We start from the raw sequence: 22,573 nt of genomic DNA, 5'->3' as shown, positions 1-22,573 counted from the left end.
TGGCGATACTGTTGCCGGCTGGATCGTCACATTATCATTGTTGGACCCGGATGGTCCAGATCATAGACTTGATTGCATTAATTCCACCATAATTCAATACATCATCTAGAGGTGTCGGCGAGAGTAGTTCCTTAGATAACAAAGCTCGTGGAACCCCACTACATTCACGTAAAACGTCTCTCGTTTCCTATCTACATGGCCAAGTAGGCCTCTTTTCTGTGGCAAGCTTCATAACGCTTGCGATGATGTTCATCATCCCCTGGTCTACTCATCCAACCAGTCGAGGAACTCGGGCGTGAAGTAACTGATGAACAAACGGGCACCGGCTCTCAAGAAACCGTTGTGTGCTTCAAAAGCAATCTCCTTCAAATCAACCACACCCTTTTCAGCAGCAGCATGCAACATGGCGTACTCACCGCTCACCTGGTATACGCAAAGCGGATAGTCTTTGCACATTCTCAGGGCTTCACTGACAATGTCGAGGTAGAAAGTAGAAGGCTTCACGAGGAAAGCATCCGCACCCTCTTCCATATCACGAACCAAGGCTCTTCTGGCCAATCCAGCACCGCTAGAAGGCAACTGGTACAGCTTTCTGTCACCGTGGGAAGGAGCACTGCCGGCAATATCCCTGAAAGGTCCGTAAAGCGAGCCCAGGAACTTGGCCAGGTACGACATCACGAGCACCTTGTTCTCGAGCTTGGCCTGGATGAGCCCCAACTTGATTTCCTTGATTCTGCCGTCCATCATGTCGGAAGGCGCCACGCAGTTGGCTCCTGCCTTGGCGTAGTTGACAGCCACAGAGCCGATTCTCAACACCGAAGGCTCTCTCTTCAACGAGCCGTCGTCGTTCAAAATACCACAGTGGCCGTGATCCGTGTACTCGCAGAGGCACACGTCACACATGATGTACAAATCGGGAAAGTGTTTCCTCAACAAGCGGATGGCCTGGATCACAGGCCCGTTTGGATCGTCAGCAGCCGTGCCAACGTCGTCCTTGACGCCTTCTTTCAAAATCACGCCAAACAAAATCACCGCCTTGAGCCCCTTCTCCACAAGCGGCTTCATGTAGTTCAACAACTTGTTGATGCCGTGGCGCTTGATGCGGGGCAAACTGGGGATCTCCACCTCCTCGTCGTCGTCGTCACTGACGAAAATGGGGAAAATGAACATCAGCTTCCGGAGATGTCTCTCTGCCTGCCACTCACGTGCCAAAGGGTGGTTGTAGCCTCCTTGGAGCACCGACAGGATGCTGGTTCCGCTTTCTGGAAGGTAAGACGCCTGGTGCATTGGGAAGAAAGAGTAGTTGATGTCGCACTGATAAGGTGTAGGCTGGGTTGGTGATGATATGCCTGGAAGGGAAAGGGCGATCGGCAGGAACGAGGTGCTTGGAGACACGAAAAAGTGAACCCAAGTCAAAGAGAAAAAATGTCAAGATGGGGTAGATGCCGGGGATGGAGGAGTATTTATAGTGGAGCGGCGTGTGGGGTGAATGGCTGCGAAAGCGCTGACTAAGCGGAGTTAGCGATTGGAAAAGATCATGTATTAAAAGATGTTACTTGTTGGTTTAGAGTGGGTGATTATGGTTTTGTGGTTTGGTTGTGTTGTTTTTTGTGTGTTCACATACTGTTGTGGTTGGTGGAGGATGGCTGCAAAGTGCGCTAAGTGAGTTTCTCGTATTTAGGCTTCACGGTGGTTTTGGCTCAATTGGATGTGATGTGGTTGTATTTTATTATTTTAATTGTTTGCTGAGTTTCTGAATTGCAATTATGGGGACTCTGTGTGGATGTATGGCAATCCCGCTAAGACCACATTCCGCTATAGCAGTATCTAAGGCTGAAAAATGGTGATTTGCTAATTCTGGAAAATTTTTGGAATTGACGGTAATTGGCTTCTAGGCGATAGATATCTGCAATTGAACATGATTTATTGCTTCTCGAGATAGAGACGTCATAGTATATCAATGCCTTATGGATGTAAATCGAGCTATACCATAAGCAGTCACCATGGTCCATTCTTTACCTATCAATTGAGTGTGATTCCAGCTTTAGACACAATGGATTTCTTTAGAACCATTAGATTGTGGCGTTTTGTATTCTTACATCGATTCACCAATATCACCAATATCACCAATATCACCAGTATCATCAGTACCACTTTCTCAAGAACCAAGTGGTCAAAGACTGAAACTTCCATGATTCCAGCTCAGTTCGTTCAATTATCACTCTCTCTTTACCTTTATTTTGTCGATATTCTCTACATAACCAAAATCTACATGGTTGGCATATTTATAGACACCCGGGACTGGCCCAGCAATCCTTTTACTCCACCTTCTTCTCGTCCTTCTCCTGCTTGCCGTAGTGCACAATCTGGCCAGCAAGAACGGCGTTCAAGGCAAACGACGTCAGGTAGCCGGCAAGCAAAACAGAGTCTCTGGAGCGGCTCTTCTTGAAGTTCGACACAGTGGTGAACACACGGATGGCAGAGCCAATCACATTAGCGAAAATCGTCACCTCGGACAAGTGGGCGGTGCTCTTCAAAGCCAGATTTCTTCTGATCTGGGGGATCTTGGCCAAGATGCCAATTGGGATGTTCAAGATCTGCAAAGTTGCAATCACCTGGGGTGGACAGATCTTGGTCAAGAACACCAACACGGCCACAATGGTGGCAGCAGGCTTGACCAACGCCTTGAGGCACTCGTTGATCTGGTCCTTGTCGGTCAAGGTGGTGGCAGCCGAGAGCTCTCTTCTCAACTTGTAGTACTTGAGGAGCAAGAGAATAGCAATGTTCTGGATGCCCAACAAGAACAGCTCGCCGTAATTGACAAAACTGTTTCTTTGCTGCTGATTGTAGGTGACGTGGATCCACTGGGCAGCGGTTTCCAACAGAACAGACTCCTCACTGAGTCCCTTGGCCAACTTGGACCTTGCAGCCATTGTTTTGGGGCCCAATATCTTTTTGATTTGCGGGATCTTGATCACAGAAGACACTCCTACCATCATGGCTCCGAGCAACATCGAGAGCACCTTGGCGTAGCCAATGGCCTTGATTTGTCTGAAAGCAAACTGCAAGATAACCTTGTTGGAGATCTCGGGATCCCTGATAAGGTTGATAAGCATCATAAGTGGGGCAGACATTGTGGGAGATTAATTTGAATGTTTGTTTTAATTAGGGAAGGAGAAGTATTGGAAAAGGAACTTGTGTCTGGTATTTCCGGAGTAGTTGATATTTTCACCTTTTAATCGAGGGGTATTAATCATATGCCGCGGTTCTCGAGTTTGCCCAATGTTGGACTGCCTTCACACAGGCTGCGCTAGATACTGGAAGTGGAGATAACCGCAAAAATCACACCAGAGATATGGAAAAAAGAAAAAAAATTGCTTCAACCGAAAAAAACGTGTTTCAACCGTAGATTAGTATTTGCCCTCGTGTGCTCTCCTCACCTTCTTTGCGTGTGCTTGACCTGTGTCAACTTCAGCTCGAGCGTGTCTTTTGTGGTTTCGATGTACTTCAAGTTCTCGAGATGGATGTTCAACAATTTCATGATCAGCTCGATCGAAGCCTCTTCGCCCTGGCCGCCTCTGGAGCCAATGCTCTTGACCAACGACTTGTTGAAAACGTCGCTCACGCCGTTGATGTCGCCGATCAACGTCTCCAAGTTTCCACCCAAACTGTCCAATCTCTCGTCTAGCAATTCAGCATTCTGGTAGGCCTTTTCTCTCAATTGGTCCGTGGCATTTGTGGATGATGCAGACACATTGCCGGAACCTCCTGTGGTCGTAAGGGTGCCGCTGTTGGCTTCGTAGTTGTTCAAGTCGATGTTTCTTAGCAAGAGATCGGCCTGCTGCTCGTAGTTGTCCAACACCTTGTCGAGCTCGTCCTGCTGGCTCTCAACAAAGAACAATTGCTTATCAATCTTCTGCTGCAACGTCTCCACCTCAGTCGAGTCCCTGTGCAATTTAGAGATTTCGTCTGCGCTCTTAGCAAGCTCCACATCCCAGTCGTTGACCTTATCCGTGTATGTCTCGAAAATCGATGTCGTCTGTGACAATTTTTTAGACCACTTGGTGATCAAATCATCCATCGTTTGATTGTCTAGCGAGACAGGGATGGGCTCTATCTTTGTTGGCTTAAGGGTAGGACCTTGAGAGGCCAGCACATTTTTCTGGTCTTCGGTTTTGTTGTCTTGAGTAGCGACAGTACCGTCAGCTTTCTTTTCTTCGGGCTTGGCACCAAAAAGACCACCAGCAGCTGGCTTGTTTTCGGCTGGTTTACCAAACGAAAAACCGCCGTTTGGCTTGTCTTCCTTCTTCTCGTCCTTCTTTTCTTCGGGTTTGCTTCCAAAGCTCAATGCCGGCTTAGCAGCGCCAGTGGCAGCACCACCAAGAGAAAATGCTGGTTTATCGTCCTTCTTCTCCTCAGGTTTGGCGCCGAAAAGGCTGGGCTTGTCATCCTTCTTCTCCTCGGGCTTGGAGCCAAAAAGACTAGGCTTGTCGTCTTTCTTCTCGGCTGGTTTGGCGCCGAACGAAAAGGCTGGGGCAGATTCCTTCTTCTCAGCGGGCTTGGCGCCAAAGCTAAATGCTGGTGCTCCCTCCTTCTTTTCCTCGGGCTTAGCACCAAAACTGAATGCTGGAGCACCGTCCTTCTTTTCTTCAGGCTTGGAACCGAAAAGACCACCGGCCTTGTTCTCTGCTGGCTTTGCTCCAAAGAGACCACCTTCTTTTTTCTCCTCCGGCTTGGCTCCAAAAAGGCCACCTTCCTTCTTCTCCTCGGGTTTGGCTCCAAAAAGGCCGCCAGTCTTATTTTCTGCTGGCTTAGCGCCAAAAAGGCCACCCTCTTTCTTCTCCTCTGGTTTTGCGCCAAAGAGCCCGCCTTCTTTCTTTTCCTCTGGCTTTGAGCCGAAAAGACCCCCTCCTTCTTTTCACCTGAACCACCGAAGCTGAAAGCAGGCTTGGCTGCCTCTGTGCTTCCTCCACTTGGAGCTGGAGTAGTAGGTTTGGAAGCAGTGTTTCCACCGAAACTGAAAGCTGGGGCACTGGACTCCTTCTTCTCTTGCAGACCGAAAAGACCGCCGCCGGACGATGATGCTTGACCGCCAAAAAGACCTCCAGTAGGTTTGGCCTCAGCGCTTTCGTCTTTCTTAGCACCGAACGAGAAAGCTGGAGCCGAGCTAGTTGTAGAGTTGCTGGAGCCAAAAGCAGGTGTGGAGCTCAGCTGCTCCTTGTTGGCGCTTTGACCGAAAAGGCCGCCTGAACCTGAGTTGGTGGAGCCTGCAGTGTTGGTGTTCGTGCTGGATTGGCCAAAAAGACCTCCAGATGGTTTTTGAGCATCACCGCCAAAAAGACCACCTGAGGAGGCAGTGTTAGCCTGATCCTTCTTCTCTTCCGGCTTGGCACCGAAGGAACCACCTGATGCTGGTGTTGTAGATGAGGATTGTCCGAATAATCCACCTGTGGAACCTGAACCAGATCCTGAGCCAAAGGCTGAGCCAGTGCTGGCTCCAAAGCCCGAGCCCGTGGTACCCGAATTAGAGTTCTGGCCAAAACTGAAAGCGGGTTTACTTCCCTCAGCGGGCTTAGCGCCGAAAGCCAGGGATCCTTGTGTCAGTTGACCAAAACCACCTGAACCTGTGTTGGTGTTATTGTTGTTGTTGGAGCCAAAAAGACCACCTGAGCCGAAAGCCGATGATCCTGATTGGCCAGGTTGCGTATTCAGAGAGCCAAAGCCCGAGCTCTGTGTCTGACTCTGCTGACCTTGGTTTTGTTGATTCTGGTTCAGCGAACCAAAGGCCGAGTTGCCCCCGAAACTGAAGCCTGTGCCGGAATTGCTGTTGGATCCAGTGTTGCCGAAAGTCAGGCCGGAGCCCTGATTGGCGTTTTGCAGGCCGAAGTTGAACGACATCGGCGTGTGGGCAGTTGTACTAGGATTTTAGAGATTGAAGAAGCTGAGATGTTGATGCTGTGGTGGGTGGTTGTATGCAGGTCGGAGGTTGGCAGACCAACTAAGCTGAATTGATTTGAGCCGGTGTGGAGGCGGTTGACAATATTATTAAAGCTTTTGTTGTTTATAAAAAAGAAATGAATTAAAGTGTTCGGTAGAATCGTTTTATGGAGCGCTGCGTGGAGGTTTGAGCAACTCTACAGCTCGTTATACTGAATCGGTAGTTTGAAAAAGTTGCGTCGACTATTTAATCAAATCCATAGTATGGTTATAATTAGTCCTATCTTTTATCATCAGGTAAGTCCCTGTTTTAATTGTGTATGTGCGGTTGTTTCGACGATGCCTAGTTTCCATGGGAAAAGGAAGTATCGATTTCACTCCCTCAAACGTAGAAATACCACAACGTCTCCTTCAAACCTTTCCTCTATGATTTAAAGAATCTGTCCAATGAGTGGTTTTGTAAAATTGTAGCTGGTGTAATTTTTAAGTCCACTGTGAATGCGTAAACGCTTGCTCATTTTGCACCCAAAACCAGAATACGACCCTCATATACAAAGTCGTGATCGGCCTGACAAGCAGAAATAGGATCAATAATTCAGCAACAGGAATTTCGAGATCAAATTCACAAAGTAGACGTTCCGTTGTAAAGAAAAGTGCCTTACTGGCCAATAGCTACTGGCCAATAGCTACACCTTCCTGAGTTGAAAAACCTACATGCGCTTAACTGGTCCGTCTAAAAAACACCACTTCAAACCTCAATGGAGCTCAAATTCAAAAGACCATATCTCCTTGACATCTAAATCCCACTTCCATTCCGCATTGCACCCAATTGCCTCAATTGACTCAAAACCAGGAACCCTCATCTACCTTATCCACACTGAAACCAACCTCCCAATCTGGCTCCACGTGGCTCAATGGCCTCAATTGCAGGCCAATTGATCCCCAACCACTACAACCTACAAAAAACTACACCTCAATCTCAGATCAGTATCTAATAAGTATCCAGCATATACGCTTACTTCTTAGAACCCTGGGCGGCAACGGCGGCAGCACCGGCAGCAGCAGCCTCGGGGTCCAAGTAGTAGGCAGGCTTGGTAGGAACCAACTTCTCGTCCAACTCGTAGACCAATGGGATACCGGTTGGGATGTTCAAACCGGCAATCTCGTTGTCAGAGATGTTGTCCAAGTGCTTGACAAGACCACGCAAGGAGTTACCGTGGGCAGCAATGAGCACGGTCTTACCGGCCAACAAGTCGCCGGCGATCTCGTCCTGGTAGAAAGGCAACAAACGGTCAATGACCAACTTCAACGACTCGGTCTTTGGCACGACAGCAGGGTCAATGTCGCGGTAACGGATGTCACCAGCCTGGGAGAACTCGGAGGAGTCCTCAATCACTGGAGGTGGCACGTCGAAAGAACGTCTCCAGGTCTGGAACTTCTCCTGGCCGTACTTCTCCAAAGTCTGGGCCTTGTCCTTGCCCTGAAGAGCACCGTAGTGTCTCTCGTTCAATCTCCAGGATCTCTTGACTGGAATGTACAACTGGTCGGCCGCCTCCAAGGCCAAGTTGGCGGTCTGGATGGCTCTCTTCAACTTGGAGGTGTACAAGATGTCGGCAACGATACCGGCTTCTTTCAAAAGCTCACCACCACGGACGGCTTCCTTTCTGCCGACCTCGGAGAGAGGCACATCCACCCATCCGGTGAAAAGGTTCTTTTCGTTCCACTCACTCTGGCCGTGTCTGACCAAAACTAACTTAGGCATGCTGTGATGCGAAAAATGTGGGAATCCTCCTGCTTTATATACCCGGGCCGCACCGGGCCGTCACCTGACAAGGCCCTGGAACCTGAAGGATGTGGTATTTGGGATTTCGAGGATATGGAATTTGAAGGTTTGGAGATTCTCTAAAATGGCCCTGTGGCTGTGGAATTAGCTTGGGTGTGGAATCGGTGGTGTAGTTCCATAGTGTACGTCTAACCCTAGAGGTGAGAACTGGATCATGTGGTTACAGGTCAATGGACAGGCTCATGACGTGCGATGTGGATTTGATCTATGGAGATTTTGGGATTTTTGAAGATCTGGAATTGGTTATTGGGGTAATGGTCTTTTGGTGCTGGGAAGAGTTTGGTGAGTTTCATGTGGGGGAGGTATGGAAGAGGTTGCGTTGATTCGCCTCAATTGAGCTAGTAATCAAAAAAATGGATTACAGAATTTCTCCCCTCCTCAAATATGCTACTCGTAATACATTGCATCAATCAATTGCTTCTTTTTCTTCGAAAAGAGTGCCCACCTCTTCCTCTCCACGTTGTGGTTATAGGTGTGGCTGCAAAAGATGCGCTTACAGATCCACACCAGGAGACGTCAAGACGTTCAGATGAGAAAAGGGAAGATTTACGAAATCAAATTCATTTTTGAGAACAAACGAATTGTACTGTTATGGCAGTGACTTTTCTGTACAGTAAGAGAGGAGACGATTGACTGTGTGAAATCCTTAAAAAAGCCAACGCTGTGCTGAACTTAGAACTCACCTAGTTTACCCATGATCGAGGGTGGATAACCCTTCCTTCTGTTCATGTAATTGACCTGGTTTGAGGATTCTGCTGAACCACTGTGATCCACTAACTGTGTAACATGTCCACCACACTATGGACACATGGACCATCCAGAAGCTCAACAAACAAAAATACCCGGTTTTAGATCAAACCCTTTACACCAATTGCCCAAGCTATCAATTGCAATATCTTAGAATCAACAAAACACACCAGTTACCGATGGACCTCGGCCTTTTGTAAGCCCGGGCTGGTGGTGCATGTGAACCACACGGCTGAATGGACAATACCACAGGGTCCACCCGACGATCTCAACTTTTGGATTTTCTTGAAGAGCTCAAATTGAGCTCATGCTAAACTTATGATGTCGAAAATCGACTATTTCCAAAGCGTAGCAGTCCTCTTTCCACTCTGTGCCTGACATCAAGTATACTACCTAGACGAGCTCTGATTGGCCAGACGCTTAGGGGTCTTATTTCTTCCCAAAAGCCTTTTATTGCCAAAACCCAGGCTTTCATGAGCCTCATGTTGCAGCACGAGCCGGTGGTGCAATATGCTCTTACACGGTCTGTGACAGCAGGTGATGGTGCTTAAGCGAAAAACGTGAGACTGAGCCAGGGCCAAGCACATAATGCAATGCAAGATAAGAAAGCAAAGTAGACGGGAAGAGGTAGCGTGAGTTTGATATTTCGCCCTTATTTGGGACGTGTTGTTGGTGGCTGCAAAATATGCTTTGATTGTTCGTGGTGCACACTCCAGCGCTTTCATGACAGGGGCATTCAAAAGATGGCTTTGCAAAAAAGCCAATGCTCTTGACTTCTTCAGATAAATCCTAAAAAAAGAAGATGCATTGTCTGTCTTGGCTACTGGAGCGGCTGGTTCTGTGTCACGCCACACGCACAAATCTCGCGATGGTGTTGCTCCAGTAATAACGTGCTTGATCTGAAGATATCCAATCTGAAGCTTTTTGAAAACAAACGATGAATTGATCCCACGTGGCATAGCTCTTGTTGCGACACCAGGTTCCATGACATTGATGATATCACCACTTGCTGTAGTATTGTCCGGATCCAGGAACCAATAACTCTACCAACGTCATCTTAAATGTATACCCACGATAGCCCTAGCGACCTCTACCCACTCCTTAGTGAATCAATCAGGTCAATTCATAATGTGCTTTCATATTGCTCGTTATCTCTTCTAGATGCTATAGCGGTGTAAGAAGAACCTGAGGGATTTGATCAACTATCCCAACCTCCGTATCTCGACCTCCTTCGGACCTTCGCCCCGTTTCTAAATTCGCCTCAGCACAGCTGCGTATGCGTATCGGAACACTTTGGACATTCGGGCGATAAGATACTGATCGTTGGTTAGGCGCCGTGCAGAAAGTGCAATTTGCGATGGTATGTAGGTTTCTTTTTCGGATTTGCGATCTGGACCAAGCAGATGAAATTGGCGGTTTCAGGGTTGGTCCTGTTGTGCTAGTTAGTCGTCTTGCATCTGTAATTTCTTTAAATGTCTCCCGCTGAAACCGAAGGAGACCGAAGGAGTTGTCCAGAGACACGAAGTAGGTTGGTCTGCGTCAGACGCTTTTGACCGTTGGCAAGTCGAACCGTAGGGATCCGTGGATACAGAGAGCCAGGGGGGTTTGATATCAAGTAGCATTGGAGGCGAAGGACCAAGGTAGGGTATCGCCTGTGAGGTAATTGTCGTCTGAGCTATCAATGAAGGTGTGCTTTCAATCCTGACTTGTTGCTCTGGATTTCAATTCCTTCCACTGTGATTCTGATATTTGCTTTCGGCTTCATGTACTCAAAAAGAAATACCATAAAACTCCTCTCTTTTGTCGAGACCCTCCAACAATTCGCCCCTCAATGGAAGCTCTGCATCTGTGTTGTGGTCTCTGCAACCTTGTGGTCTGCTGGATTGGGTGCCAGTTCATATAATGTCACCACAGGGTCCTTCGTAAGCTCCGTAAACTCTCCCCGAAGCTCAATGGAATGCAAATGCGTCTGCTCCTCGTCTCCGTAGATATCCTCGAAAAACAACGTCAAATGCTGGATGCCCGTGAAAATGTGCCTGGGAACGTGGTGCTCTACAAAATCAGCATCATCCTCCAAAACCTCTGGTATTTCGTCATCATCGTCGTTGTAGTTCACCCCGACATGAGGATGCTCGAGCTTGTGGAGCGGCTTGACCAGATCAACATTGTCAAAGTCGATATCTCTGTTGTTCTTCCACAATTTGATGGACTTTGGACAGAACTTGTCTCCGTTTGTTCTGAGGATTATGGAGTGAAGTTTCACAGATCCGTTCAAAAACGGCACGTGCAAGATAAGCTGTTCGTCTGCGTCCAGCTTCAATACCGGCTGGAGGCTGTAGCGGGTGTTAGAGTCTTTAAATAGCTTGGCCAAGTCTTCAGGCTTGTTTTCAAGATTAAGTGCTGTGACATGGGGCAAATCGACTTTCAGATTGAGCAGGGACGCAATTGAAGTGGGAATTGGTGGAACGTGGTCGTCTCCGTCGCCATCGCCATGGCTATGGCCGTGAATGTGTTCATTTTCACAGGACATATTGATAGTATGTGATGTTTTTGGGTCAGTGAAAAGTTGTCTTACAGGGGCGATAAGAAGATGAACTCTTGGGTGTGGGGATTTCTTGAGTTGCTGATTCAGCTGAACGTATTTTTGAGTGGCGAATCCGTCTGTGTTCGATAGTTTTCTCGATGTTGAAGAAGAACGGAGTAGAAGTGTGGAGTTGATATCGCCCGTATACAGGTCATCCATGGGGAGTACGCCCTGATTAGGAAACCAGCCGAAGAGCTACTTGATTTTATAAGATTGAGAAAAAGAGGTTTAATTTTTTTTGAATTTGTTTTATTTTGTGTGTTTATCGTGCTTAGGGTGAGGGTCTTGCGCACCATACATAATTCAGTTTGTTGATTCCGTAGATAAGATTAGATGGAGCGCAAAATTATTATAAGGACAATGTAGGGCGATCGTTTATTTTCATCTGCTGCAACTTCATGTCAATTGAGGTACCCTCGTGAGGGTGCTTCGTCTCACCAATTTTGTGTGTTTCAATTGACATAAGTGAATGACTTGAAGCAACCAAATCAATACCACAAAGTACGTATATCCTAGTAAGCTTTTGACCACCGCTTAATGTCGCTAAAATTCAGTAAACCTCCTCCAGGGCTCCAGATTCCCAGATCACCGTACGACGTGCTTGATCCTTCACTGGACATCAGCACAATGACGTTCTCCACATCCTGATGCAAAAGCACTCTCAAAACCCCTGGCTTAACCTCGTCAAATCTTTCCTACGAAAAACGCATTTCACATAGCCGCTCCTTTTCGAGATTCGGAGATTGACTGGCTTTGTGTCTACGCCTTCGGAAACCTGCTCAAAACGCAATGTACTCCGAATTTGTGGGGACCACAGAAGCTGGAGGATTTGAGATTAAGCTCAAAAGAATTTCTATTTTTTTAATGGTGGGCTACTAAGTGTCTAAATTCAAGGTACTCAATGTGACTTCAATAACACCACAGTACCACTTTCAACCACTCAACACAACTCAATACTACCTCCTCCTCCACCTTCTATTTTCGACTTTGTGATTCTGGGGAGCGTGCTTCTGTTTTGAAAAAACGAAACATTCCCTGACGTCATGGAGCCTCATGAGCGTTTGCACCTGCTCCATGTGAAGATTTGGTCCAGAGGTGTATACAAAAGTATGCACACATTCCAAAGCTCCTAAGATCAAGGCATGCTGGGTGAAACGGGGCGAAAAGGCTATTTCCTTTTTTTTTTTTTTTTTTTCTACTTTCTTATTTTCGACATTCAGCCACCTCCACGATTTGACAATGCGTGTCGGTGTCGTAGGAAAGAATAGACTAGGATGAAGATCCTGAAACAGATCAACAAACAGAAGAACACAATGAACGAACGAATTGGCAACGGTTCCTGAAAAAGAAAATCAACAATCAACGACAATTGACAACTACAATTTAAGCCGTGTCCAGAACATACAGCTATAATCAAGTCAGATGTGTAGACGAGGACCGGCTAGATTTCCCGTAGCATAGTGAAACCGGGTAAAACAGGGTATTTTGAAAAAGACTGGAATGGACCAAACGCCGGCACAAAACCGGCTAATAGTACATACCCAAGCACAGGATCTCTGGTACCTTGACGTAGTTCTGACGTAGTTACCCAAAACGGGGCGAAAGGCCCGGCGCATTTCCGAGGGTGCCTGTTTAAGCGAATATCACGTGGCTTATACACATGACACACACGTGGCGCAGCCTGTTGCCCAGAAAGCACTGGTGGTTATTTTAGTAGAAAAAAGGGACAAGGAGTATACGCCCGCCTTGTGCATTGGCGGCACGTTACGGCCAGGTTTAGTTTCTTTTGGGCGCGGTTTTTTTTTTTTTTTTGTGTGTGTGTGTAATGGCGCCCCACGTGCAGGACGCCATGGACTGCAGGCAATGCCCACTTGCCGAAACCATATGATGTCATGTCGTCCTGACACTTGTGCAGGTGGCCATTGGCTAGAGCGTTCGTCGACGTCATAGCGACTTGGTAGGGGCATTGACGGACGTCAGAGGCCCATTGATGGTGGGGCATTTTGGCAGCTTGCCCCTCTTCTGCCCCGCTCGTGCCCAGCACCAAAAAAACCGCCTCTTTCCAAAAACCCCATTGCCAATGGACCCTGAAGGCGTCCTGGGTGCTCAACATGTCAAAAACTATCGATATTAGTCGAGACTGCACATAGAGTCAAAAAGAAAAGGCCAACTATATGCAAGGACCAACAAAAAAAAGAAAAGCGCATCTGCAACGTCTCGCGGTCGGAAAAAATCTGTTGATCGCATCTGGTGAGTAGATAAGCCGGCCATTGAATAGTCCATGCAGTCCGTGCCTAAAAAGAAAGGATACCTAGCTGCAAAAACCGTAAAAGCAATATCTCCTGAACCCTGGACAAAAGGTATAAATACTGCCTCCTCCCTCGTTCAATTTTAGTTTTTCTCATCAGCAAAAAACAAATAACTCATTCTTTAACATGACCATTCAGAACCAGCCAGCTATCTTCTACGTCAACGCCGCTCTCTTCGACTGCGATGGTACTTTGGTGAACTCCACCGGTGCTATTTCTGAGTTTTGGAGAGACTTCGGTAAGACTAGACCTCACGTTAACCCAGAAGAGATTATCAGAACTTCTCACGGCTGCAGAACTTTTGATGTCATTGCCAAGTGGTCTCCAGAGGATGCTGAGGAGCAGCAGGTTACCAAGTGGGAAGCCTCGATCCCAGACACCTTTGGCCACTTTGCCAAGGCTATCCCAGGTGCCGTTGAGCTTGTCAAGTCTTTCGACAAGTTCTCCAAGGAGGCCACTGAGGACGCCAAGCAGAGATGGGCCATTGTCACCTCTGGTACCCTCCCATTGGCCACCAAGTGGTTGAACCTTCTTACCATTCAGAAGCCAGACTGCTTCATCACCGCCGAGAAGGTCACCAAGGGTAAGCCCCACCCAATGGGCTACAGATCTGCCAGAGACACCTTGGGCTTTGAGCATGATGACGCCAAGGTTGTGGTCTTTGAGGACGCCCCAGCCGGTATTACTGCTGGTAAGGGTGCCGGAGCCATGATTGTTGGTATCTGTTCCACATACGACCCTGAGAAGGTCAGAAAGGCCGGTGCCGACATTGTCGTTGACGACCTTTCGTCTTTCAAGATTGTTGGCTTCAACAAGGAGACCAACGAATTCAAGGTGCAAGTGCTGGAGTACCACTACGCCAACGAGGAGTACCTCCAGAATGCTTAAACGGGTCGGGAACTAATAGAGTGTATAATAGAATTTCATATGGCATAGAATTTGAAGTGTAGTATCTTTGCAAGTTTACATTGCAAAAGTCCTTTGTTGAGATCAAGAACACTATCAATGGTTACAGATTGTGATGATCCTTCCTTACTTTACCGTGATGAAGCTCAATTGAAGCAAGTGGTCAATTCATTCGAAGCACTTCAGCAACACTACGTTATCTTAACATTCCTGTGGTTCGTCTAATCCGATGATCATCGTCTAAGAGAAGCAGTCTCTTCAAATACTAATTAGACAATTGAGCATGTCGATTTCGTCACTTCAGCAACCTTCCCATTTGGCCAAATTGCTTGTGGCTCCATGAAAAGGAAAACCTTATTGCCCCCTGGGTTATTCTTTGTGATTCCTGGCGGCTAAGTGAGACATGTTACGGCAGTTTCGGGAAACCTCTTTTACCCTCTGTGCTTTCCGCAAAACTGACCAAGCAATATACCGCATACACGAGGAAAAAGTTGTTTCATGAAAAAATTGAAATGAATTTTGAATTGAAATGATGGAAACTTCTTTTCAAAGGCAAATCATCACTTTGTGGATCCAATTGAGTAGTGGTATTTCGCAGCCATTTAGGTGACAAGCATTCTCAACAACACAAACCGACAATGTTCAAAACCTCACAGTTTCATAACAAAAGCACGATCTTGTGCATCTCCAGAATTACCAAGACACAAATTGCCGTGCCGACCTGAAAACGCTAGGGACATTTAGGCTTTTTTTTTTTTTTTGGGCAGTATATTTGCCTCCTGCACATACCACGGATCCCTACAATCCTCCTATACAAGAAAGGCCCTTCGACAGCTCTTGTGCACAACCATATGCTCGTGGGTCAGATTTCACACTTTGTATAAACTGTAAGACTTGAAGCATATCGCTGGGAGACGGCCGGTGCAGGATGTGATTTCTGTTTTCAGACGAACGTACTGCACATAGTGAGGCGTTGGCCGGAAGATCACGTGCCCGGTTTCAAATCCCTAGCGTGTATGAAAACTGAACCTGACGTCACAGAGCCTCCCAAACAGTGTAAGGGAGGAATGTCTCCCTTTCCTGTACAAATAAGGGTATGGTTTGAAAGCCGTGGGTCCAGATGATAATAGCGGCCTAATTTATCCGGCCAAGAACTCTGGGAGGGGCAGGGAGGGGCTCCACCTTCGGATCAATTGAGGGGCTGCCCCTCGCAAAAGAAATTCAGTTATTCCGGCTGCTACGGTTTCCTGGAAAACCCCCGTCTTTTCCCAACTCCCTTCGTCTCCCATACCTACAGAAGCCCTGAAACTAGGAGAGGCTGCGTCAGAGGCGAAACTAGTGTGAAAAATCGCATCCATCTGGACCGCGCAAAAGATATGCACCTCAATTAGGAAAATGTGCTTGTGTGCAGGCTATTGCATACAACTCGTTTTGCCTCCAACTACCTGGCACGACATTCTGGGCTCAAAAACGATTTGTTTGAGGTTGTAGGTACTGCCGTTTTGGGATATGCCTTTTTTGAAGCGTTCCAGTAGCACCAGTTGAAGAAACACTGGATTTCACGTGATACGAGCTTATGTAAGTGAAGAGCCTGTGTGCAGGACGGTTGTTACTACCTCGCAGGCCTGTCAAGAAAATCAGCCAACACCTTGGCGATGAGCTCGTAATGAAGAGACAATGGCCTAGGCCCTTTTTTAGTAATTTTTCAGGAACGCCTTTTGTAGTAATTTTCTTGAAACATATAGTTTTGGCTTTCAAGATCAGCGTACGAGGATCGCTCGTAAACGCTCAATGCAATGAAAGAAATACATAAGCGATCTAAAAAAAAAAAACTAAAAAATTTACAAATATCGCCTCCTCAAATCTCTAGCTGCTCACTGTAAAGCCGTGCTAAATGTCAGCCAAGGTTTGGCCCATTGTACTACAATGCCTTTGTCAACGACTAAAGTGAAAAGTATATATTCAATTGGCATCAATAAACCCGGCTTGCTGGTATGCTTGTGATGAAGCTTTTGTTTTTCAATTGCTTTGTTCTCAACCAGTAATACCTGCTTGCGTCTTGTGTTCGCTAATACTTTTCCCATTGTTGAGCAGACTCACGATGACATCAACTATCTCGAGCACTAGCTAGTGACGTATTCCATCTATGATTAGATTTGTGATTGACTTTTTTGTACCAAGAAACACTAGGCATTTGGTTACTGGATTTTCCGCTGGCCAAGGCTTTGTAGAGTTGCTTTAAGCTAGTGATGATTGGGTCAAGTGCACAAACGAGGAAGTCCTCCAGGTTTCTCTTTTATTGAAGTTTAGTTCATTGTTGCTCTCATTGGTCAATGTTGCCTTCCACTGTGGAGCCTGATTTGGTCGTCTCATCACCATACGGTGGATTTAGCTCTAAATACAAACACTAAGTGACTAAAATGCAATGGGGAGTCTTCTGTTGAAATTCACAACGTCTGAAATAAATGAGGAGTTGCGTTCAAGAGGTCAAACCCAAAGACAGGTGGAGTTCTATGGCTTTGCAGTGAGATTTCAGCTGGTGGTAAACCAACGAGAAAAGTATTCAGAGTAAGAAGAGCAACTCAACAGTCAGGTCTCAGAACCGTCGGCTCGACAAATTGAGCCTTTATTCTTCACTCTCGAATAAGCATCATTGACTTTCTCACCACTCTTCTCAACTTGCGTAGTATTACATCAACAGGTCAAAGTACCCTATCCTCAAGAGCGACATCCAGCATGTTTCTTAATGAATAATTATGTGACGTATTCAATCTATAATTGGATTTGTGATTTACCTATTAGTACCCAGGAATACAAGGTTGCTGGATATTCGAGCTGCTTTAAGCTAGGTGATTGGGTCCAGTGCACAAACGAGGAAGTCCTCCAGGTGTATGTTTTTTTATCGAAAATCAATTCCTTCTTCGCTGGTCTATGTGACGTTCTAGCGGTGTACTGATATAGGTAGTCTAAGTACCTGCCTGTGCTTGGATTCCAGACAAACCTCAGATGTAGCAGTAGGCATTGCCATCTAAATAGCATGAGTAGAATGGAAGCGAGGATAAGTTCATTGAGAATACAACTTCGAGAAGAAAAATTAGCCATATGGTTTGGTGGATGTTCATGTCTACATTTGAAGATATCCAATAAGTTCTCATAGTCAATGAGCGATCAGCTCTTCTAAAAGTTAGTATTGAAGGCAAAAAAATGCCGAGCTTTCCCTTTATCTCTTAATTGAAATGTAACATGCTCAAGTTTCTCCTTACCCTAGTGACCTTGCCTAGTACTACATCAACAGGCCTCACCACGAAGTACACTATACCCCAGGGCGATATCAAGCGTTTCTTTTTTCCTTTTGTTTTTCTTTTATTTTTTTTTTTTTTTTGCTTAATGAATAAATCCCTAAACACGAAGGCAGAATAAAACAACATTTTAAAGCCCATTTGCCTCATCAAATCACCCTCCCCACATCTACTCACACTGCACTTCTCACATTCTCAAATCTCAATCCACACTATCAAACCCACCCAACACCCCATTCCCCAAAACTCCCAAATTCCCCTGAAAGCCAAAAAGCCACTTTTTCTCTCAACCTCTCAAGCCTCCTCACAATCCAACCCCTGTCGCTTAATTCCTTCGTTTGTTTACCTTTCGTCCCAATCCGGTAAAGACATCAAATTACCACCAGGATGTCCCCATTATCTGCCACAGCACCATTCTTCTCCATGGCCGAAATCAGAACTCCTGTCAGACAGCCTTTGAGGCCCTCTAATAGGGTCATTCTGGAGTCCACGGGGCTCTGTAAGCTCCAACTTTCACCAAAAAGGGAAAACCGTACCAGACCTCTTCCAGCACTGCCTAAGGTCACCAGCAAAAGACTGATTCTCAATGTCCATCCTCCACAGCCAGAACCAGCTAGGTCTCCGTCAAGAAATGAAATTTTGGCAAAGTATGCTCAGAAACAGGCGAAGCTCATGGAACTCGAAAACCAAGCCGAGCTTGTGAGATACGAAATAGTGGAGCTTCAGGCACAGCTCCAGGCGTCTGAAAAACCAGAAAATCAGGCATTCACAGAGGTCAGAAACCTTACAAAAAAAGTATCAACGATGTTCCAGGCTCCACAGCCTGCGCTCCGGAAAAGGGCTTCCAACATCTTCGCCTCAGAACCAGCAGCCTTGAAGCAAAAAGCGTCTTTCATCTTGAACAACCGTTTTTTGAATGACGTGAAAGAGAAAATGGACCAGCAGCAGGCGGAGCTCGAGGAATTCACGAAAAAAGGGTCCAACTTTGCCCGCAATTTCTTGGGCTTCAAGAAGGAAGAAAAGGACGTTGCTGATTCGTCGTTCATGTTTGAAAACCTCCAGTCCGAGCCCGTCGACACCAACAAGTCCATTCTTCTCAGTGAGGAGCTGGACTCCTCCTTGGTGGTGGATGCATATGTATCAGACGATGAGGACTACGACCTGGACGAGTCTGTGCTTCACTCGAGGTAGATTTATAGAAAAGGACAGATGGGTTGAAAAGTTGAAAATTTGAATTAATATAATTGAAGTAAAGGAATTTGTAAGGGGCATCAAACGAATTTGAAGGTTGTGGTCGATAGAACGACTATTAGTGCTGTGTCTTGTGAGTCAATAGACTAGTGAACTTCCGACTCAACTAGATGATAGATTCGTCGGTCCCATATGATCATCTCTTTTTAAATTGTCATAATTCTAGAAAAAAAATGTATGCCTTTGACTCTACCTACCTCTTATTGCTTAATATACATCGTATAGTGGTATAATTCCTCACCATGCAATTACCATGCAACCAAGAAATTTAAATATTCCATCATCTTCGATATCCCTCACTTTCGAAATCTGCTTCTTCCAAGGCCTCATCCCGACTCCCTTATCAGTGTCTTATCTAACCTTCTTCGTTCCTACATATCCTACACTCACTCTTCTAGAAGGTATCAAGCTTGGGCATTATATACGTTATTGTCGCCGGAACATAAAGCGGACTACTCGTCTTTACGGTCTTCTTCGAGCCAGCCCTTGGCTCTCTCGATAGCTTTCTCCCAGCGTTTCCAGTTCTTTCTTCTCTCGGCATCGGGCTGGACGGCCTTGAATTTGTTGGAGTCGCCGTCTTTGCCGCTCAAACATTCAATCACCTCGTCAAAGTTCTTCCACAAACGGTCATTCTCGTCCTTGAGACCTAGACCAGCGGCAATGGCTGCACCCAAGGCAGTACACTCGGCGTTTTCAGCTCTCTTGACATCCACACAGGGCCCAAGAATGTCAGCCTGAATTTGAAGAACTTCGTCAGCCTTGGACATACCACCGTCAACGGCCAAAGTCGACAATGGCGATTTCTCAGCCTGGGTGCTCATGGCTTCTTCCAAGAAATCCTTCGATCCACCAGCATCCTCAGCCATGGCTCTCAAGATAGCACGCACCTGGAAGCAAACACCTTCAAGAGCGGCACGGGCAATATGAGAGGATGAAGTGTATTGGGTCATACCGAAAATGGTACCTCTGGCACCACGGTCCCAGTAAGGAGCGTAGAGACCAGAGAAGGCAGGAATGAAAACGACGCCACCGGAGTTGTCCACTTGCGAGGCCAATGGGCCAATGTCCTTGGCATTGTCAATAAGCTTCAAGTTGTCTCTCAACCACTGGATAATGGAACCAGCAACGGCAACGGAACCCTCTAGCGCAAAGTGTGGTTTACCGTCTTCGCCGTCTAAGTTAGGGAACCAGAAACCAAACGTGGTCAAGGCACCGTGGTCCGAGATCAACTTACGAACACCCGTATTGTACAAAAGGAAACAACCGGTACCGTAGGTACATTTGGCAGAACCGGGTTTCACAGCCATCTGACCCACCAACGAGGCCGACTGGTCACCCAAACAGCCGCAAATGGGCACGTTGTAGATGGTCTTCAACATGTCGTAGGCGTCCTGGGTGATCTTGTTGTGGAAACCCAAGTGGGAAAGGTTAGGAGCGGCAAAAGAACCGTAGTGCTCGGAAGAAGAGACGATCTTGGGGAAATGGATTCTTTCAGGGTCAATGTCCCAAAAATCGAGCAATTCCTCGTCGTAATCCTGGGTCTCCAAGTTCATGAACGACGTTCTAGAGGCATTGGTGACGTCGGTGACGTAGGAGCGTTCCTTGGTCAAGTGGTAGATCAACCAGGTGTCGACGGTACCGAACATCAAGTTACCTTCGCCAGAGTCGTACTCCTCACGGATGGTGTCGTCATTGTCCAAAAGCCATCTGACCTTGGCAGCAGAGAAATAGGTCGACAATGGCAAGCCTGTCTTCTCGTGCATGGCGTCCTTGGTCTCCTTGTCGGTCATGTGCTCCAAATGCTCCACAATCTCGGCCGTTCTGGTGTCTGTCCAGGTAATACCGTTGCACAAAGGCTTTCCTGTCTTTCTGTGCCATATAAGCGTGGTTTCACGCATGTTGGCGATACCAATGCACTTGACCTTGTACTTGATCTTGATGTCGGGGTTCTGGTTGATTTTACGCAACGTGATAAGACACGCCACCAAGCACTCCACGGCGTTGGCCAAGATGTGCACGGGCATACACTCGACCCAACCCGGTTGCGGGAAACGAAGGGTAGGACCCAAGGAAGCAGCATTGTTCTCAATTTCGACATTGTCGGTGATCAGAATGGCCACACCCTCGGCGGTGAAAATGGGCTCGTTGTGGCGCATAAGCGAGGACCTACGACGGTACTGGTCGGTGTTCAGAGACGTTTCAGGCGCCTCAGACGCCGACGTGGAGTACTCGATCTGGTGCTTGGCCACCTCGGTGCCGTCTTTGGCGAAAAGGATGCATCTAGCGGAGGTCGTGCCGATGTCGATGGTGGCAACGACGGGGTTGGAAGGGGCGTTGGAAGAACGACGTGGCATGCCGATGAATAGACTATTGGATCTCGTCGAGTGGGTCGGGCAGGTTTCTTGAAGAAATGACGAGGATTTCCGAATTCGAGGTCACGCCGGTGATACTTTCGGGGTTTCTGCGGCGTTTATCGACGAATTTAGCACGTGTAGGGCCGTGGCAGCAAAATGAACGAGAAACGGTGGAAAGAAAAGTAGTTGGAGTTGATAAATTGGTCGCGCCGATGGCAACCGCAAGTGAGCCAAGCCAGAGATGAAAATTTGGGCGATTTTCCGAGGAGAAAAAGATCAAAAGAGAAGGAATAAAGTAGTTGCTTTTTTTTTATTATTTTTTTTTTCTTTTCAACCTGCCCGATTGGCAGGTTTTCGTTGAGTGAGGTCTCCACGTTCATATCTACAGCCGCCTCGGTGCTTCATGCAAGTAGGGTTCGAGATAGCGGGCGTTTTGTGGGATTTTAGAGGCCCGGGGCGATTCTCGGGGAATTTGCAGTGAAATTTATGAAAAGGCTTTGAAGACTTTGATTTTGATGATTTTGCAAAATTCCAGCTGAACTCCGTGCCCTGCGGCGTTGAACGAGGCTGTCTCAGCAACCGTGGGTTTCTTGCGGTGATGGCTGCAAACCCAGTGGAAATGGCGTCCCTTGCGGGTCAAAGGAGGCACGATTTTTGGATTTTGAAGCAATTCAGCAAAAATTCTTCGGCACTTTCCAAATTCTCAAATCTTTTTGTTGCCAGGCGAAAACGATGACCGTTTCTTCTCGGTATGCCTTGGCTCAACGGCCCGCCTCACTGAAAAATCTCAGATAACACCTTCGGCGTGTTTGGCGAAAATCCGTGTTTTTTGAAAATTTTAAAGTCCCCCAAAAACTCCAAGAATCTCTTATCAAAATTCCGTCCCGTCTCTTTGTTTTGCTGTCACCGGGCCCGAGATTACGCCGAGAAAATGGGGATCTGGGGTAGTCTGGGGCGCGAGCCCTTCATTGGCTGCGAAACCCAAGAAATACGTCGAGGCTGTGGGCGAACAGGGCTTCGGGAGTTTCGGGTTTTGGGTTTTGGGGTTTGGGTTTTTGAGTTTTGTTGGATTTTGTTTTGATTTGTGGATGATGGAAGTTGGAGAAGTGGCTTGGTTTATTGGTTGGTGATGGATTTTGGTAAGCTTTGGTGGGGAATTAGGGCTCGCAGTGGAAATTTATCGGTGACTTCGAGACTATCTGATTTTGATACTGCGAGATGGCATCCACCAAAATATTGAAGTTCAAGAATTGAACACTTTTCATGCCAATTCTTTCATCTACCAGCTCTATCTGAGAAGCTACTCCGTAGCCAGATAGCTTTTAGCCAATCAGCTTCAAACT

General features: G+C 46.9%; 8 protein-coding genes across 8 annotated transcripts; 2 read left to right on the top strand and 6 right to left on the bottom strand. All coding sequences in view use genetic code 12, as the record gives it.

Annotated features, from left to right (window-relative positions):
• Positions 1 to 264: 264 nt before the first annotated feature.
• Positions 265 to 1,287, bottom strand: HEM2 (porphobilinogen synthase; the record flags this gene model as incomplete). The annotated part of the gene is made up of 1 exon (XM_025479892.1): positions 265 to 1,287. The coding sequence occupies one exon, from the start codon at positions 1,285 to 1,287 to the stop codon at positions 265 to 267; it is 1,023 nt and encodes a 340-aa protein (XP_025339365.1).
• A 1,031-nt stretch (positions 1,288 to 2,318) lies between these two features.
• CXQ87_001351 (uncharacterized protein) lies at positions 2,319 to 3,134 on the bottom strand (the record flags this gene model as incomplete). The annotated part of the gene is made up of 1 exon (XM_025479891.1): positions 2,319 to 3,134. The coding sequence occupies one exon, from the start codon at positions 3,132 to 3,134 to the stop codon at positions 2,319 to 2,321; it is 816 nt and encodes a 271-aa protein (XP_025339364.1).
• Positions 3,135 to 3,436: 302 nt separating this feature from the next.
• On the bottom strand, positions 3,437 to 5,898 carry NSP1 (FG-nucleoporin; the record flags this gene model as incomplete). Its single annotated transcript, XM_025479890.1, has 2 exons — positions 3,437 to 4,884; positions 4,929 to 5,898. 2 exons carry the CDS (start codon positions 5,896 to 5,898, stop codon positions 3,437 to 3,439), a joined length of 2,418 nt encoding a protein of 805 aa, XP_025339363.1.
• Positions 5,899 to 6,952: 1,054 nt separating this feature from the next.
• Positions 6,953 to 7,699, bottom strand: GPM1 (phosphoglycerate mutase; the record flags this gene model as incomplete). The annotated part of the gene is made up of 1 exon (XM_025479889.1): positions 6,953 to 7,699. One exon carries the CDS (start codon positions 7,697 to 7,699, stop codon positions 6,953 to 6,955), a length of 747 nt encoding a protein of 248 aa, XP_025339362.1.
• A 2,656-nt stretch (positions 7,700 to 10,355) lies between these two features.
• CXQ87_001348 (uncharacterized protein) lies at positions 10,356 to 11,270 on the bottom strand (the record flags this gene model as incomplete). Its single annotated transcript, XM_025479888.1, has 1 exon — positions 10,356 to 11,270. One exon carries the CDS (start codon positions 11,268 to 11,270, stop codon positions 10,356 to 10,358), a length of 915 nt encoding a protein of 304 aa, XP_025339361.1.
• Positions 11,271 to 13,546: 2,276 nt separating this feature from the next.
• On the top strand, positions 13,547 to 14,308 carry RHR2 (glycerol-1-phosphatase; the record flags this gene model as incomplete). The annotated part of the gene is made up of 1 exon (XM_025479887.1): positions 13,547 to 14,308. One exon carries the CDS (start codon positions 13,547 to 13,549, stop codon positions 14,306 to 14,308), a length of 762 nt encoding a protein of 253 aa, XP_025339360.1.
• Positions 14,309 to 18,012: 3,704 nt separating this feature from the next.
• On the top strand, positions 18,013 to 18,816 carry CXQ87_001346 (uncharacterized protein; the record flags this gene model as incomplete). Its single annotated transcript, XM_025479886.1, has 1 exon — positions 18,013 to 18,816. The coding sequence occupies one exon, from the start codon at positions 18,013 to 18,015 to the stop codon at positions 18,814 to 18,816; it is 804 nt and encodes a 267-aa protein (XP_025339359.1).
• A 512-nt stretch (positions 18,817 to 19,328) lies between these two features.
• On the bottom strand, positions 19,329 to 21,230 carry GUT1 (glycerol kinase; the record flags this gene model as incomplete). Its single annotated transcript, XM_025479885.1, has 1 exon — positions 19,329 to 21,230. The coding sequence occupies one exon, from the start codon at positions 21,228 to 21,230 to the stop codon at positions 19,329 to 19,331; it is 1,902 nt and encodes a 633-aa protein (XP_025339358.1).
• Positions 21,231 to 22,573: the final 1,343 nt, after the last annotated feature.

This window comes from Candidozyma duobushaemuli (assembly GCF_002926085.2).
Source record: "Candidozyma duobushaemuli strain B09383 chromosome Unknown A_B09383, whole genome shotgun sequence".
NCBI classification, from domain to species: domain Eukaryota; kingdom Fungi; phylum Ascomycota; class Pichiomycetes; order Serinales; family Metschnikowiaceae; genus Candidozyma; species Candidozyma duobushaemuli.
This window is presented reverse-complemented; position numbering and strand designations above follow the sequence as displayed.